This window comes from Limanda limanda, chromosome 21 (assembly GCF_963576545.1).
Source record: "Limanda limanda chromosome 21, fLimLim1.1, whole genome shotgun sequence".
Taxonomy (NCBI): Eukaryota; Metazoa; Chordata; class Actinopteri; order Pleuronectiformes; family Pleuronectidae; genus Limanda; species Limanda limanda.
The window spans coordinates 2,459,835-2,478,638 of NC_083656.1; the positions used below are offsets into that span (position 1 = coordinate 2,459,835).

General features: G+C 40.0%; 2 protein-coding genes across 2 annotated transcripts; both read right to left on the reverse strand.

Annotated features, from left to right (window-relative positions):
• Positions 1-803: 803 nt before the first annotated feature.
• On the reverse strand, positions 804-5,991 carry LOC133028299 (S-adenosylmethionine synthase-like). Its single transcript, XM_061095495.1, has 9 exons — positions 5,901-5,991; positions 4,365-4,442; positions 4,098-4,220; positions 3,902-4,014; positions 3,630-3,773; positions 2,239-2,457; positions 1,274-1,456; positions 983-1,116; positions 804-906 (listed from the first exon to the last, which is right to left on the reverse strand). Exons 1-9 carry the CDS (start codon positions 5,989-5,991, stop codon positions 804-806), a joined length of 1,188 nt encoding a protein of 395 aa, XP_060951478.1.
• Positions 5,992-6,852: 861 nt separating this feature from the next.
• ghrhr2 (growth hormone releasing hormone receptor 2) lies at positions 6,853-14,306 on the reverse strand. Its single transcript, XM_061095348.1, has 13 exons — positions 14,253-14,306; positions 12,663-12,765; positions 12,433-12,540; positions 10,123-10,247; positions 9,925-10,022; positions 9,713-9,845; positions 8,651-8,804; positions 8,508-8,568; positions 8,369-8,435; positions 8,015-8,106; positions 7,782-7,911; positions 7,032-7,073; positions 6,853-6,945 (listed from the first exon to the last, which is right to left on the reverse strand). Exons 1-13 carry the CDS (start codon positions 14,304-14,306, stop codon positions 6,853-6,855), a joined length of 1,260 nt encoding a protein of 419 aa, XP_060951331.1.
• Positions 14,307-18,804: the final 4,498 nt, after the last annotated feature.

The following is an 18,804-nucleotide window of genomic DNA, read 5'->3' on the forward strand; positions in this document are numbered from 1 at the left end:
AGGCTGGAAAACAAAAACACGGCGACTGAAACCAAAGCTTCACAGTCTTTATTGTTTGTTTGAAATTAGGGCTGGGCAAGTTAACTCGTTTAATCGAGTTAACTCAAGTGATGAGTTAACTCGATTAATTATTTTATCTCGCATTAACTCAGGTTTGATTATTTATTGTTTTATTGTGAAAGTCAGGCTTTTATTTTGTGAAAGTCTGTTGCTGACTGCTGCAGAACAGGAAAAAAGAAAATAATTGGCGGATAAACAATCGAGTTAACTCATCACTTGAGTTAACTCGATTAAAACGAGTTAACTTGCCCAGCCCTATTTGAAATCTCTGAAGGCTTCAGCCTCACATCCAAACCTGGGACACTCACAGGCCCTGTGTCACAGTATCAGTCGTACAAAAATACAAAAGTGTGTATTCGTGGTTGTTGCTGCGGCCTCGTCGTGGTTCTGAACGTCTCTGCTGAAGTGTGAATGGCTGATCTCCTTCAAACTTTGGTCTGAAAAGCCAAAATAGCTGCGAACGACAACTGTGTGAAACCAAGTCCTGGTCGGTGACAGAAATACCAAGAGGTTCACTTCTTGGATTTCTTGTTGCTGTTGAAAAGGCGACGATCCTCGTCCCCTCGTCCAATGACCAGAGGTTATCTGCACCCCCGCCCTGACCCGTCCCCCCCACTCCCCGGTCCGCTGGCAGCTGCCTTCCTCCTACTGGGTTACAGGAGCACGAGGGTCGCTATCTATACCACACAAACACACACACACATACCCCAACACACACTCTCACACACAGGTACACAGACACACTAGAAGTTGAGGTTCTTTGGGGTTTCCCAGGGAAACTCCTTCCTGCCGAAGTGTCCGTAGCACGCCGTGTTCTGGTAGATTGGTCTCCTCAGGTCCAGGTCCCTGAAAACCAAACACGAGTCAGAAACACGTTCAAAACTCACAAAACCTTTAAAAGTTCAACATCGACTGCGATGACCTGACGATGACGCCGGGTCGGAGGTCAAAGTTCTTGTTGACGATGTGCAGCAGCTCGGTCTCGCTCTTCTGAGAGGAGCCGAAGGTGAACACGGAGATGGACAGAGGGTGAGCCACGCCGATGGCATAGGCGACCTGCAGACACACACAGAGACACACACAGAGAGACACACACAGAGAGACACACACAGACAGACACACACACACAGACACACACAGTGAGAGTCACTGACCGGAGCCTGAAGGCATCTGCAGAGGAGATGTTCCACAAGAGGATCTAGAACCTTCTCACCTGCACCAGGACCCTCCTGCACAGATTGGCCTTCACCAGAGACTTGGCCACCCAGCGGGCGGCGTAAGCGGCCGAGCGGTCGACCTTGGTGTAGTCCTTCCCGGAGAAGGCCCCCCCGCCGTGGGCCCCCCAGCCCCCGTACGTGTCCACGATGATCTTCCTGCCCGTCACTCCGGCGTCGCCCTGCAGCAGCAGAGCACACAGACACTCAGGAATCCTCCAGGTTCTCATCAGCAAGTACAAACTCATTTCAGTTTACTGGCTGAAGTTCAGGTTAATAAATGCAAATTTAAAAAGCCTGACTTTGAGTTTTGTAAAGTAGTTCAAACAGAACAGAGTCTATCAACATTTATATAGTAAAACTTTTATTAAACAATTAAAAAACTCTATTTTACTATTTTATTGTGATCCCCTTTTGAAAGTGATACAGTATAAGGTCATAATATAAGTGTATCTGCTCCTTTATTTCATTAATTTCTATACATAAACCCATTTATATTATATTATAGTATATCATATTATATTATATTATATTATATTATATTATATTATATTATATTATATTATATTATATTATATTATATTATATTATATTATATTATATTATATTATATTATATTATATTATATTATACTATATTATATTAAATTATATTATATTATATTATATTATATTATATTATATTATATTATATTAAATTATATTATATTATATTATATTATATTATATCCATGATTTCAATGCCAGTAATGTTAACAAAGTTAACATTACTGGCATTGAAATGTTAACAAAGTTAACATTACTGGTCTTGTTTAGTTATGATTGGCTCCTGACGTGTCCAGTATGCTCTGCTGTGATTGGCTCGTACACAACATCGCAGTATTTACAATAACGTTAAAAGCACAACAATTAGTAGTAGTATTAACACACAGCTGTTGGTCTACAGGCCGTCTGAGGACCGTTACCTGAGGTCCACCGATCACGAAGCGGCCGCTGGGCTGCAGGTGGTAGATGGTGTTCTCGTCCAGGTACTTGGAGGGGACCACCACCTTGATGACCTTCTCCTTCAGAACCTCCTTCTGCTCCTCCAGACTCACGTAGTCGTCGTGCTGCACGGAGATCACCACGGTGTGGACCCTCCGGGGGATCACCGCCCCGTTCTCCTGGGTGTAGTGAACCGTCACCTGGATGGGGGGGGGGAGGGGTTTGGCATATTTACTCGAGATACTTGAGATACTGTATTTCTCTGGATTAAAGTCGCATATCTCTCCTGGTAAGACGATAACTGGCCACTGTCGAGTCATAAAACCGATCTTTTCTGATCATATTCGGCTCCATAAAGGCTCCATTTTTTTATTTATTTGCCTTTATTTAACCAGGTCAGTCCCGTTGAGATACAGTGACCTCTTTTCCAAGGGAAGCCTGGCCAAGACAGCAGCATACAAAAAATGTCAACAGTCACAAGACACACAGAAATCACATAACACAGATAAAATACATTTAAAAAAAAAAAAAGATAAGGCAACAGGACTAAAGCTCCGGATTCACACCAGAACAAGAACAAGTGCGGTATGAAGCCGCTCCGATTTCTCTCACACAAGTCTTCGAAGTTTCAAGGTTTATGAGCTGCTTTAACTTTAGAGTTTTTTGCAGTGCATTCCAAGCAACAGGTGCAGCGAACTTAAAACAGTGCTTACGGAATTCAGAGTGAACTTTGGGCATAATTAATAAATAAAACTCATTTGAACGTAAGCAGTAATTGCTCTGGGATTTAAAGATGTAATTACATAAGTAGTGGGGGAGCAGACCCAAGATAGCTTTATAAATAAAAATATGCCAATGTATAAGGCGTCCATGGTAAAATAATGCAATAGAAATATTCGTACAATCACCCGAACCCACACTTCAGTGTTAAAACATGCGACTTTTTAACTTGAATCCATAAAACACAACTCAGATAAATCCTCCTAATGTTCCCACGTGTGGCAACAAGCCTCGTTTCATGTCTGAGCTTCTGCAGGCGTAGGATTGCGAACTCAACACCGACGGATACGTCCAGTGCACATGCCGATGGCGTCTCCCGGCTCAGATGATGCATACCAGCTCGCTCCGGTTGGTGTCTGCTGGTCAAGCACATTCTGGACTCGACCGCCTCTGTCCCACATACTAGAGAGAGAAGTATTCACTATAACTGGAGAGGGACTCGGCGACCTCCTCTCACCACGACATCCTGGATTTTAAAGATTTGTCTTTGTCCTTTTGTCCACTTTTTGTTTTATTATCAATCTAAATGTATATGTTTTATTTCTTAAGTGATGTCTGAAGGCTGTTTGAATTCTGTGTTTCCTGATCCCACCTGTGTCTTGGAGTCCGGCCGGAGCCAGGGAACCTCCCCGCTTCGTCTCAGTTCGGCCATCTTGGCGTTGAGCTTGTGTGCGAGCACGATGGTGAGCGGCATGCACTCCTCCGTCTCGTCCGTGGCGTAGCCGAACATCAGACCCTGTCCACACAGAGAGAGTCACAGTGAGACCCATGTGTTGTCATCCAGGTGTCTGTCCTCGTGACCAACAGATTCTGCAGAACACAAACAGAAGAGCCAGTCATGTTGTGTTGTGTTGTTTGTGCGACCTGGTCTCCGGCTCCGACGTCGTTCTCCAGCCGGTCGATGTGAACTCCCTGAGCGATGTCAGGAGACTGCTGCTCCAGGGCCACCAGCACGTTACAGGTCTTATAATCAAAGCCTGAAGAGAGAGGAGCAAAGGATCAGGACCGAAGTCCGACTGTCTGACACCCGGGATCAGTCTTCGTGTTCTTTAAACTTCACCTTTGGCCGAGTTGTCGTAGCCGATGTGTCGGATGGTGTCTCTCACCACCTTCTGGTAGTCCACGTTGGCGAGGGACGTGATCTCGCCACAGAGCAGCACCATGCCCGTCTTACACACCGTCTCTGTTGGAACACAGGACGTCACACTGATGAAAACAGGGACCATGGTACGAAGCAGCGTTGTTTAATATGAAGCGAAGGGAAAAGATTCACGATGAAATGAAACACAAAGCCCTGAAAACAATGTTATCGAGTTGTTGTTCTCACCACAAGCCACCTTGGCGTCGGGGTCTTGCTTCAGGTGAGCGTCCAGCACAGCATCACTGATCTGATCACAGATCTTATCTGAAAAGGGTTTAAATAACAGTGATGTCCACATCGAATCATAATATTATTATTATCTCAGGGCTGTGTACATAGAAGGCTGTGTCCCTGTGTGACCTTCTACAGTACAGGTCATATTCCTCACATCAGCCTGAAAAGATCAGATATCAGTGATACTACACATCCGTCCTACTAGGAGCTGAGGCCTATGAATAGCTCTGGCCTGGTTCCTCGTCCCCGAGCCGTGGCCGAGTGACCGGTCCACGCTAAACTCCTCCCATCATCAAAACATCGCCGAGCTGTCTTCGACCACCAGACGCACTTCTTGAGCTCTCATTTAAATTCAGCTCACATCAGGGTTTTAGGAATCGATTAGAGACCAAAAAATGTCATAAAGTTTTGAGGCATTTACAGATTTAACTGCAACAAACCAGTTGAACGTTTACTTTTGAATGAATACCAGACTTTTTCCATTAATTCTCCTGAGCAGAGGGTTTGAAATCTTAAGAAATCAGAACCAACAGGTGCAGCATCAGTTGATGGAGTTTAGGTTTAGAGCTTCGGCTTCACGTTGGCTGATTGGCTTGATTTGTTTTCTTCAATGCATCATCTGCCTGTAACCAGAGAGACGATTGGACGATTGGACGATTGGACGATGAGACGCCAAACACAGTTGAAGAGATGGAATCATTATTTCAACTCCACCACTGCTGCACAGATTCTATCACATCAACCTGTTGGTCTTTTTATGTGAATGCATGAAGATTTATTTGTGTGACGGATGCAGATATTTCCACAAGTAAAGATATCGCCTCCAGGAGGTATTTCTTATCACAACAAGATTAACAACTGCAGCAAGTGGAGGTTGTTGAAGTATCATCGGAATCTGCAGCACTTTGTTCATCTGTACAGATCAAATCTAAAAGGCTACTGACCACAACCTGCTGACCTACACAACACCAGACAGACTCAGTCAGTTGGCAGCTGGTGCACAGAGTGAAGCTTTTAGCAGAGTAAGAGTTTCCCTCAGGAGGAGGAGCCCAAACACTGAGATAAAATGTCAACTGGACATAAAACACAGCCCGAGAACGGACGTGTTTGTATTTGGTCGTCATGTGGTAACACAATCTGTTGACTTAACGTAAAACAACTTAAAAGACAACGTAAAGGAAAAGCTCATTTGTTTGACAAAGTAAAAAAGCAGAGACACCTTGTTGTTGCTCGGTTTAAATTCCTAAACATCACATTCATATTTTCTCTTTGACAATCCTCTAAACTCCTCCTGTAAAGTCCAGGATCCATCGTTCAAATACTTTCATAAAACCCAGATGACTCTGAGCCAGTGGAGTGTGACCCCTCTACGCTGCAGAGCCTCTGGATTCTGCACATTCCTCAGAGTCATCAATGATCAGTGGAACATGAAAGTGCTCGAGCGACCACAGCGACCATCAGCTGCCGTGGAGAGGACGTCCAACTCACCGGGATGTCCCTCTCCCACCGACTCAGAGGTGAACATGAAGGAGCCCTCCTGATGGTTGTAGTTGGAATCCCCATTCATGGTGCCGTTCATTCTGGATCTCCGTGGGCGCTGCCTGACGTGGGCTGAGCTGGTGGAACCTGGCAGGAGAGAAGCTGCTCTGGCACAAGTTGCCTTTCTTATCCAAACAGGACCAAGACGCTTGGATCGGTGCACTAGAGTCTTGCTGCTGTCGAATCTCACAGTCCCAAGGCAGAGCAGGCGGAAAACGCTGGACTATATATGGCTAAGACAACATGCACACACACACGGGGGGGGGGGGAGGGTGCCATGTGGACCAGGGGCTTTAGACCATTCAGAGCAGAGAAAAGAGGAGGGAGGGGTCCCTGTCTCCATGTTGGGGACCGTTGTTTAACTCCTCCCGTGCTGGATGTCACAAACTGAACCGGACGGTCCTCCATCCACTGGTTCAGGCCCTGGGGGGGGGGGGGGGGGGGAGTTTCGTGGTAAACTGCTCAACCAATAAATAATAAACTTGTGTATTTACTCTTTTATTTTCTTAGCGTTGTCATAAAGTGCTTTACAAAGAAGCAATGACACCAGACAGAAACACTGAGAACTAGAAGGTCAGAGAACTTGTCACTTTATCACCAAACCGTTTTAATAAGATCTCTGCATTATTTTAATATGAAATTCACAAATAAAGTTGAAAAACAGATGCGTCTTTGCAGAAGCACTGGAAATAGAAATGATGAGTCTTATAAATCAATATAAAGTTAAATAAATCAGTTAAATCCTCGGTGAGTTTAATTTAGTGAAGATCGTGATATTATCAACAAGTCATAAAGAAAACTTAACAAATCATTTCATATTAACAGTTCAGTGAATCGACACTGAAACAAACAAACAGTGAAACGACAACATGAGAGAAGAAGAGTTTGTCTCTCTCTGATGTTAAGGAACGTCTTCTTGTGTCGGCAGATTGACGACGTTCGTGTTCGTCTCCGGTCGGCAGCTCCGCATCCAGCTCTGGATCTCATTCTGCACCTGGAGCACAATCATAATAATAACTTCCCTCCTGGAAAACATATGAATGAACGAGTGAGTGAATAAGAACTATTAATAAAACTCACCTCTCCGTTGAGGAAGCAGTACAACACAGCAACGATCAAACCCTGTTGCAACATGAAAAGTCAAAGTGAATCAAGTGCTGCATTAACATCTATTGGTTGATTATGGAAAAGTTGTTTATTAATTAATAGATTTAGCTTCTTTAATCTGAGGTTTTATCTTTGTGAGAGTAAACAGATAAATAACATCGCGTGGAACTGTGTGAAATTATAACTATTTTCAGTAGTTTCTGATGTTTTTTTAGATTCAATTATTATGGAGTGAAATAATCAGCTGGTTAATTAATGAAGAGAATAATAGTTTATGCAGCCCTGATATTTTAAATCAGTAATTCAGTCTATATCAAAAGTTTTAGAGCCCAACTAATTAAAATTCTGCTGATATGAGCCTTTTCATAAAGTTTATTTTCTTTATCTTAGTTACTTGAGGTTGTTTTCTAAATTTATTTATATTTATTAATAATATACAGTTATGGTTGAAGCGTATTATATCAAACCTCGATTACATTTCTCTGTCATGAGGGTTTGACATTGAAATCTGTCAGAATTTCGATTATTTTTAATGATTGATTCAATGTCATCTTATAACAAAGACGAGCAGTAAAACCTGAGCTTTCACATGTGTATTTTAATTTAAATGTTTTATGGAGTCTTTTCAATAAAAATCTGATTAATCATCGATACTACATGAGGATTATTGCATCATAAGCTTTGAACACAGAGATTTCTCGTGTGCTGTGATGGATCCGTCACCTGGAAGGAGCCCAGCACCAACTCCAGGTAGAGTCGAGGTCCGACGCCGACGTGTTCAGGAAACAGAGCGAACACCACGTAGTGAACTCCGAACAGAGGGATGAGGAGCAGGGTGGAGTGGAGGAGTCTCCTGCTGGGGGGGGGGGGGGGGGGGGGGGCAGCAGAGGACAGGAGGCTCAGGGACACAGATGGAGACATGGAGTCAGTTTGTTGGACAATAATCTTGTGTTTACCTCCACAGCTGAGTTTGACTTTGGTTCACGTTGGTGGCCTTGGTCTTCTGAACGATGATTCTGCTGATGTTCACGAAGATGAGGAAGTTGATCTTTGAGGGGGGGTGGGGGGGGTGGGGGGTGATCACATGTCACAGAGTAGAATCCAGGTTTTATTTTGAAAATTTGCGCCAATCAATATCCTTTGTTTTTGTGAATCAGGGGGTAAAAAGTTTGGGAAGCTCTCCTTTAATACATAAAAAATATTTCCCAAATCCTAAATTGTAATTGTAAACTGTCATTTCAACTCTGCAAGTTTAACATCCTGCAGGAACTAAAATATGTAAATATTAAATATAAACTGAGGTTTCTTACAAAGATGGAGAGCAGGATGGGAATCTTGATTATCCACCACAAGCTGCTGTCCAGGTCGTCCCAACACCTGCGACACAAAACCAAGCGTCACATTTTAATCCAAGTAACCGTTAATATTTGCTTTCAGATTTTCGCTCACCCCTCGTTATCCAGCTTCTCTTTCAGCAGAGCCCAGATTACAATCGTAGCCGTGGGAGAACCTGTGAAATCAGACCCTCGGTGAGATGAGCAGAATCGAGAGGAGCACAGGTGGAGGAACAGGAGGAGGAACCGACAGCGTACCCCAGCCGATGGCGGCGTAGATCCTGAAGAGCTTCCTGGTCTCGGTGAAGGTGAAGATCAGCAGCGTCTGCAGGTACAGGCCCTCCACCAGCAGCCAGGAGAAGTTAGAGGTCACACAGAAGTGGAAGAAGGTCACGGCTGCTTTGCACCAGAGCTGAAATCACACAAAGAGAAATTCATTTATTCTGGCTCACGAAGGAAATATGGATATGGAGCACACACACACACACACAGGCATAACCCATATCCTGTTTCCTGTCAACTGGTGGTGAGTAGGGTTGCAAAGGGGCGGAAAGTTTCCGGTAAATTTCTAGAAACTTTCCGGAAACTTTCCATGGGACGTTTAGCTCGGGAATTTTGGGAATTTAAAAAAAAAAAAAAAAAATACGCAAATTAAATGCTGAGCAATAAAAACATTATTCAAAACTCTATTTTAAAGATGTATGGAATGCAGCACACGCTCCACGTTGAGTTCATCTGTTCATCTAGACTATTTCCATTCATTTATCCATCAATTGTAACATATGTTTACAGACGATTCCAATTGTTTGGCTAACTATTTATATCTCTGGCATTGCATTAGTGTTTTTTTACAAACTTTTTTCTCATCTTATTCTACAGAACAATGCCACGTGCACTCTCTCATGTGTGGAGACATTTCACCTCATCCAATGTAGAAGGAAAGGCTGTGTACATTTGCAAATACTGTGCAAAGACCTATGTTAAGAATGACACAACGATGCAGAAGCATATAGTCAAGTGCCAAAGTTTCCTCAGGGCTCAAATCAGCCTATGACACAACAAAATGTTTATATTTGTGTCTGTATATGACAAGGTAAATACAGTTAGCATAAATTACCCACAACATTTCCAGTTTATTCCCGTTAATTCCCGTTAATTCCCTTTAATTCCCATGGAAAGTTTCCAACTTTGAATATTCCCGGAATTTTGCAACCCTAGTGGTGAGCATTCATTGGTGCTGTTGTCCTTTAGTCTAGAATCCCTGTGCACGATGATGAAGCAGATGATTAGCTGATGAGCTTGGGGGTCTCGGGGTCTCACTGTGGACACGGTGCAGTGGTCCGTGCTCCTGTCGGCGAACAACACGGCGTCTTTGATGAACACGGCGAGACTCCGGAGCATGAAGGTCACAAACAGGTGGAGGTGGATGCAGTTGCGAGTGCAGAGCAGCTTCCTGTGAGACAGAGGAGAACACTGAGCGGGGGGGGACACTGAACCTGCTCATCATCATCTTCATCATCATCAGCACCAACCTGAAGAAGCAGAAGAGCAGCACGGCGATGAAGAGCGCAGCCAGAGACGCTCCGTAACCAACGCTGTAGATCCACCTCAGGGTATCAAAGTATTGTTTCTGGAGCAAAAACATGAAAAATTCATCACTCGAACCATATTCCTGGTTCCCTGCTGATTGACTTCAGATGAAGAGAAGGATCCTTGTTACTCTTCTCTACCTCTCGGCTCATCTCCTCCTCCTCCTCCTGCTCCTGCTCCTCCTCCTCCTCGGAGAAACAGGCGAGGTGATAAGGAGGCTCGGGTTCTCTCCATCCTCGGGCTGAGCACCTCCTGCTGACGACCACTGAGAACAACACAAACTGCAGCTGGTCCTCAAAAGATCTACAGAAGAATCTACAGAAAGTGTCCTGTTGGTTTGTCTAGATATTAATAGAGAAGGTTACTGTAAAATATCAAACCTCAATATACATTCCTTTGTCATAAGAGTTTGATAAAAAGCATCTTATGAATCATGGAGTTTAAGAATCTTAATAATCTGTATCTGCATCAGGTCCTCAGTGGATGTGATGAAGTGATGAAGTGATGAAGTGATGAAGAGATGAGGTGATGAAGGGATGAAGTGATGAAGTGATGAAGTGATGAAGTGATGAGGTGATGAAGTGATGAAGTGATGAACTGATGAAGGGATGAAGTGATGAAGTGATGATGTGATGAAGTGATGAAGTGATGAAGAGATGAAGTGATGAAGAGATGAAGTGATGAAGTGATGTAGTGATGAAGTGATGAAGTGATGAAGTGATGAAGTGATGAAGGGATGAAGGGATGAAGTGATGAAGTGATGAGGTGATGAAGTGATGAAGTGATGAGGTGATGAAGGGAGGAAGTGATGAAGGGATGAAGTGAAGAAGAGATGAATAATGATTTAATGATGTGATGAAGTGATGAAGTGATGAAGTGATGAAGTGATGAAGTGATGAAGGGATGAAGTGATGAAGAGATGAAGTGATGAAGTGATGAAGTGATGAAGTGATGAAGGGATGAAGAGATGAGGTGATGAAGGGATGAAGTGATGAAGTGATGAAGTGATGAAGTGATGAGGTGATGAAGTGATGAAGTGATGAACTGATGAAGGGATGAAGTGATGAAGTGATGATGTGATGAAGTGATGAAGTGATGAAGAGATGAAGTGATGAAGAGATGAAGTGATGAAGTGATGTAGTGATGAAGTGATGAAGTGATGAAGTGATGAAGTGATGAAGGGATGAAGGGATGAAGTGATGAAGTGATGAGGTGATGAAGTGATGAAGTGATGAGGTGATGAAGGGAGGAAGTGATGAAGGGATGAAGTGAAGAAGAGATGAATAATGATTTAATGATGTGATGAAGTGATGAAGTGATGAAGTGATGAAGTGATGAAGTGATGAAGGGATGAAGTGATGAAGAGATGAAGTGATGAAGTGATGAAGTGATGAAGTGATGAAGGGATGAAGTGATGAAGTGATGAAGTGATGAAGTGATGAAGAGATGAACTGATGAAGTGATGAACTGATGAAGTGATGAAGTGATGAAGTGATGAAGTGATGAAGTGATGAAGAGATGAACTGATGAAGTGATGAACTGATGAAGTGATGAAGTGATGAAGTGATGAAGTGATGAAGAGATGAAGTGATGAAGTGATGATGTGAGGAAGTGATGAAGCGATGAAGGGATGAAGTGATGAAGTGATGAAGTGATGAAGTGATGAAGTGATGAAGTGATGAAGGGATGAAGGGATGAAGGGATGAAGAGATGAAGTGATGAAGGGATGAAGGGATGAAGTGATGAAGTGATGAAGTGATGAAGTGATGAAGTGATGAGGTGATGAAGTGATGAAGTGATGAAAAGGTGAAGTGATGAAGTGATGAAGTGATGAAGTGATGAAGTGATGAGGTGATGAAGTGATGAAGTGATGAAGTGATGAAGGGATGAAGTGATGAAGTGATGACGTGATGATGTGATGAAGAGATGAAGTGATGAAGGGATGAGGTGATGATGTGATGATGTGATGAAGTGAGGAAGAGATGAAGAGATGAAGTGATGACGTGATGAAGTGATGAAGAGATGAAGTGATGAGGTGATGAAGTGATGAAGTGATGATGTGATGAAGTGATGAAGTGATGAAGTGATGAAGTGATGAAGAGATGAAGAGATGAAGTGATGAAGGGATGAAGTGATGAAGGGATGAAGTGATGAAGGGATGAGGTGATGATGTGATGATGTGATGATGTGATGAAGTGATGAAGTGATGAAGTGATGAAGTGATGAAGAGATGAAGAGATGAAGTGATGAAGGGATGAAGTGATGAAGGGATGAAGTGATGAAGGGATGAAGGTATGATGTGATGAAGTGATGAAGTGATGAAGTGATGAAGTGATGAAGTGATGAAGGGATGAAGTGATGAAGGGATGAAGGGATGGAGTGATGAAGTGATGAAGGGATGAAGTGATGAAGGGATGAAGGGATGAAGGGATGAAGGGATGAGTGTTCACCTGGAGCAGTTCCAGGCTGCAGCAGCAGCTCAGGACAGTGGACGGAGACGATCTCTCCCTCGGACGCTGGCGACCAACAACTCAGTCCGTCCCACTCCATCACACAACCTGCAACACAGGTTCAGCAGCTGAAAAACACACACACACACACACACACACACACACACACACACACAGACACACAATGTTGTGTTCTTCAAACTAACCTGTACTTTCATTCCTCGTGGCACCGAGTGATTCTGCTGCTTCCAGGTTCTTGATTTTGACTTTACACTCGTTCTCTTCCTTCAGCAGGTGAAGAACGATGGAACAATCTGGATGAGTGGAACGGACCTGACAGGGAAATACACAAATCATAATTTACATATCAAAGAAGGGTTAGGGTTTATTATTATTATTTCACTCTGTGTTTTTGCAGATCCTCTATTATTAATTATTATAATAATATTATTCAACTGCACTAAACATACCTGTCTCCTGCACTGTGGACCTGTACAACACTCTGCTCCATATACACTTCACATCATATGTGATATGTGTTCATATAAACCATATTGATATTATATATAATTTTATACAATAATATTGTCTTTTGCACACTGTCTACATATTCTTTCACTCATAGTATATTATATTACCTATTGTATAGTCAAATACTTATATTTATACCTCTACTATATATCATATATTATATCATACTCTCTGTATATTCTTTGTATATATAAGTCTATATACACATATTTATACATGTGCACATGTTATAATTATTATTATTATTATTATTATTATATTACTACTACTATTATTATTATATATACTGTTGCTGCCATTATTACTATATACTGCTATTATATTGGTATAATTACTATCATATATAAATATATATTATGTTATATTATATACTATATATACTGTACTATTTTTATATACTGTCTAACAATAACATTACCATCATATCATCAGTACTATTACCATCATCTTGCCACTGCACCTTATCTACCTATTTATCTTGTGTTTCTGTTTTTATTCTTTCTACCTCAATATTTTTTATTTTATTCTATTCTATTGTATTTTATTGTATTCAAATATACCGGCTGCTATGACGACTTAATTTCCCTTCGGGGATGAATAAAGTAATCTATCTATCTATCTATCTATCTATCTATCTATCTATCTATCTATCTATCTATCTATCTATCTATCTATCTATCTATCTATCTATCTATCTATCTATCTATCTATCTATCTATCTATCTATCTATCTATCTATCTATCTATCTATCTATCTATCTATCTATCTATCTATCTATCTATCTATCTATCTATCTATCCATTTATCTATCTATCTATCTATCTATCTATCTATCTATCTATCTATCTATCTATCTATCTATCTATCTATCTATCTATCTATCTATCTATCTATCTATCTATCTATCTATCTATCTATCTATCTATCTATCTATCTATCTATCTATCCATCCATCCATCCATCCATCTATCTATCTATCTATCTATCCATCCATCCATCCATCCATCCATCCATCCATCCATCCATCTATCTATCTATCTATCTATCTATCTATCTATCTATCTATCTATCTATCTATCTATCTATCTATCTATCTATCTATCTATCTATCTATCTATCTATCTATCTATCTATCTATCTATCTATCTATCTATCTATCTATCTATCTATCTATCTATCTATCTATCTATCTATCTATCTATCTATCTATCTATCTATCTATCTATCTATCTATCTATCTATCTATCTATCTATCTATCTATCTATCTTATCCTCTCTGTGAACTCACCGTGTGTCGTGTGAGGATCAGGATGCAAACAGCAGCTTTCAGATAAAAATCCATTGTTTCAAACATTAATTGTAAACTGATTTGATTTCCTAAATTGCAGAAAACGTAGTTTCACTGTCGATGGATTAAGAGCTGATCCAGGTTCTCAGATGCAAAAGGAAAAATATAAATCCTTGTGGTTCACGTTGGTTTTTCGGATATTCAGTCGAGTTTCCATCCGTCCATCCGAGCAGCTCAGGATCTGTGAGCAGCTCGTGAGCTTCTGACCTGGTTCCTCTCCTGAAAGCTCCAGGTCACATGAGAAGCTTCAGGTCCTCCAGGTCTCTGCAGGACGCCGCTGACACGAGCTCCTCACGACCACAACATCTGGATTCTACGTGTGCACATGAAGTGGTATACCTTATTTTGTTGTGCAGGTCTTTGTCCTTCACATATATATATATATATATATATATATATATATAATTGACACAAGGCAAATCCTCCCTCAGCAGGAGACAACATGTAATATTCAGAGAGGAAAACAACTCACGCTGTGAAAATCAAACGAGAATAAATGACGTAAACCTGCAGCAAGAACAGTTCCACAGATCAAATCTTTGTCCTGTTAAAACATCTGGAATCAGGTTTTAATGCTTTTTGATTCTTTACTTCATAGAAACAACTTTTCAACCATCACATGAGTCCTGTAAGATCAGTGTTTTAATATTTCTATGTGCAGTCCTACCTACACTATCCTCTTTTCAGTATATGTACTGTAGATAGATAGATAGATAGATAGATAGATAGATAGATAGATAGATAGATAGATAGATAGATAGATAGATAGATAGATAGATAGATAGATAGATAGATAGATAGATAGATAGATAGATAGATAGATAGATAGATAGATAGATAGATAGATAGATAGATAGATAGATAGATAGATAGATAGATAGATAGATAGATAGATAGATAGATAGATAGATAGATAGATAGATAGATAGATGGATAGATGGATAGATGGATAGATGGATAGATAGATAGATGGATAGATGGATAGATGGATAGATGGATAGATAGATAGATTACTTTATTCATCCCCGAAGGGAAGTTAAGTCGTCATAGCAGCCGGTATATTTGAATACAATAAAATACAATACAATAAAATAAAAAATATTGAGGTAGAAAGAATAAAAAAAAGAAACACAAGATAAATAGGTAGATAAGGTGCAGTGGCAAGATGATGGTAATAGTACTGATGATATGATGGTAATGTTATTGTTAGACAGTATATAAAAATAGTACAGTATATATAGTATATAATATAAAATAATATATATTTATATATGATAGTAATTATACCAATTTAATAGCAGTATATAGTAATAATGGCAGCAACAGTATATATAATAATAATATTAGTAATAATATAATAATTTTAATTATAACATGTACACATGTATAAATATGTGTATATAGACTTATATATACAAAGAATATACAGAGAGTATGATATAATATATGATATATAGTAGAGGTATAAATATAAGTATTTGACTATACAATAGGTAATATAATATACTATGAGTGTAAGAATATGTAGACAGAGTGTGCAAAAGACATGTATATTATTTCCTTATGTTTAAATTAATATTCATTGATAATTTTACAGATGATTCTATTTGACTTTCCTCTTTGCTTCTGTGATAAGTTAAATATCTCCAATGTGGGAGGAATTATTTTATGTTTTTCTTTTTTGTGAAACATGTAAATGATTCGGATTGTGAGAGAATGTCTCCCCCTGGTGTTTGACTCCATCAGTGCAGCCGGTGTTGTTTGGGTTTGTCTTTCTTCTAAAACATTTTTAACAAACCGAAATTGAGTAATAATCCGGATTCTTTTCCCAAAAATGAACTCAACATTATTATTATTTCATCTTTTACTCTGTGTTCAGCCAAATTCCCACGTACAGATATTATAATATGCAGTAATAACATGAAACAGCTGTTTGGAGCGACACATGTTGATGGTTAATTTGTGTTCATCCCTGTTTTGTCTGTGTTACGTCACATTGTGATCGTTCTCTCATCTTCTACTCGTCTTTCATCCCTTCTTCACTGAAGGTCATCTCTGTGAGGTCACTGCTCTACTTCCTGTGTGAACCTGCGGTGATGGAGTGTGAGAGGCGACAGTCACACATCAGTGTGGTGGGCTCACACAGTTCGAGTCCTGGCACACGGACCAGTGGCCTGAACACTGTGCCCTTGTGTCGCCCCCCCCCCCCCCCCCCACTGGCCTCCATCACACACTGGGAGCCAACTTTGACACAAAGTCGAGAAACTATTCAGCTCCGGGAAACAGCAGTGGAATTACTGTCAGTCAGATGTGTAGGCAGGACTCTCTCTCTCTCTCTCTCTCTCTCTCTCTCTCTCTCTCTCTCTCTCTTTCTTTCTTTCTCTCCCTCTCTTGGGAACATTCCCAGTTCGACAGCTGCCACGAGCTGCTGCTGCTGCTGGAGACGATTTGGATCAGGGTTCGAATGATCTTTTTGTCTCTAAGGGGGTCTCTATCTCATAAAAAAGTTGGCGCACCACATAGCCTACCAAGGCTGTACAATTAAATAGCCTAGTCGCGAGCAGCGCTTTTGCGCACGGTAGGCATCGGCTGTATATAACTTGACAAACGCACACAACAGACAGACATTTTTGTACAGAAATTGATTTATTTTAATGAATTTCAATATATTATTGATTGTAATCAGGGCTGCAACTAACGACTATTCGCTGATTAGTCACCGATTATTGAAACCATTAATTGACAAATTCTCAATTGCTCTTATTTAGCAAACAGCTTTTTAAATTTAGCTTGAGGTTGTTCGAGGCATGTGATGACTGATAATAAAGACAATAAAGATTGATACTTCATTAAAAAAAAGTATTTTAATAAACTTTGCTGCATAAGGGTACTGTTGACACAAAAGAAAAGAAAAATCAAGTTTTTGTCCATTTAAAACCAAGGACAGACAAAGTGCTTATAAAAAAAAATTAATTTAAAATCAAGTATCCATTTTTCCTGTTAACAAAAATGACAGGGAAAATTGCAGCAATATAAACATCCACAAACCAAACAAACCAAGTTGCAGTGGGATCTCGCTTCTTATTAAAGCAACACGTTGTAACTGCTGCTGAGCCACAGCGCCACATGTGCTGATAAACTGACTCAGTGTCGAAACCTTCTGACGTCACAGTTCTGAGTTCCTCAGAGTTTTTCTGAAAACTCTCAAACACACGAACACGAACATCTGTCGCCGCACAAAGAAAGTTGTGTAACATGGATTTATCCAAATCAGTCACACGAGCTGTGATGATTCCACTGGATTACTGTTGAATAACTCACAAGTACTTGTATATGTATCTCATATTACTGTATGAAAATATGACTTGTAAAGTACACGTTCTCTGTAATTCACTTTACAAGGGGACAAATTAAACATATTAGTATTTTCTGTCTTTTGAATCCATCTTATGTAAATAAATGGAAAGAGATGAACTGAAGTTTTAGTTTTTCTTCTTCTTAATTTTGACATTGCTTGCTAAGTTTTTACTGAATTAATACTTAAAGTACACTGCTTGAGTAAATGTACTTGTAAACAAGGTGGTAATAATAGTAACAAAGATTAAATACGTGTGAAGTACAAGGGAAGTAATATCAATACTTTACAAGTGCAATAACTTTTGTACTTTCCTTTTAGGACAAAATTACACGTATTCATTATTTTCTCCCTTCTGAATCCATCTCATATGTTCTTTATTTATAATATCGATGTTTTTACGTGTACTTGTACCTCAATCACTGCTCAGTTTAGTTTTCTTTCCTGCAGCAGCTCCAGACACTTTTATCTTATACGTCTAAAATTCACTAGATTTACTCTTTACACTTCTTGAGATCTTCTTATTTAAACTCGAGATTATGTCCAGATACTTAAAATTCTCAATAATCAAATCCAAATGTATTGTCTCCATGTGGGACAATGACAGAAAACAGGACAAGGACACAAGACCCAGAAGAATAATAACAATGATAATAATACAAAATAAAGTGAGCTGATTTATTATATTAATATTTATTGCTTCACATGTTTTCAGAGACACAACTCACATGACTTTACTTGGAATCCATTTGAAAACCAATTAGTGATAATTGAACCGTGTATGATCTAACGTGTGTTTACATAATGCATGTGTGTGTGCGTGTGTGTTTGTGTGTGTGTGTGTGTGTGTACATATTCATTATTTTCTCCCTTCTGAATCCATCTCATATGTTCTTTATTTATAATATCGATGTTTTTACGTGTACTTGTACGTCAATCACTGCTCAGTTTAGTTTTCTAAATTATCTAATACGTCTAAAATTCACTAGATTTACTCTTTACACTTCTTGAGCTCTTGTTTTTTAAACTCAAGCTTATGTCCAGATACTTAAAATTCTCAATAATCAAATCCAAATGTAAACAGAAAACAGGACAAGGACACAAGACCCAGAAGAATAACAACAATGATAATAATAC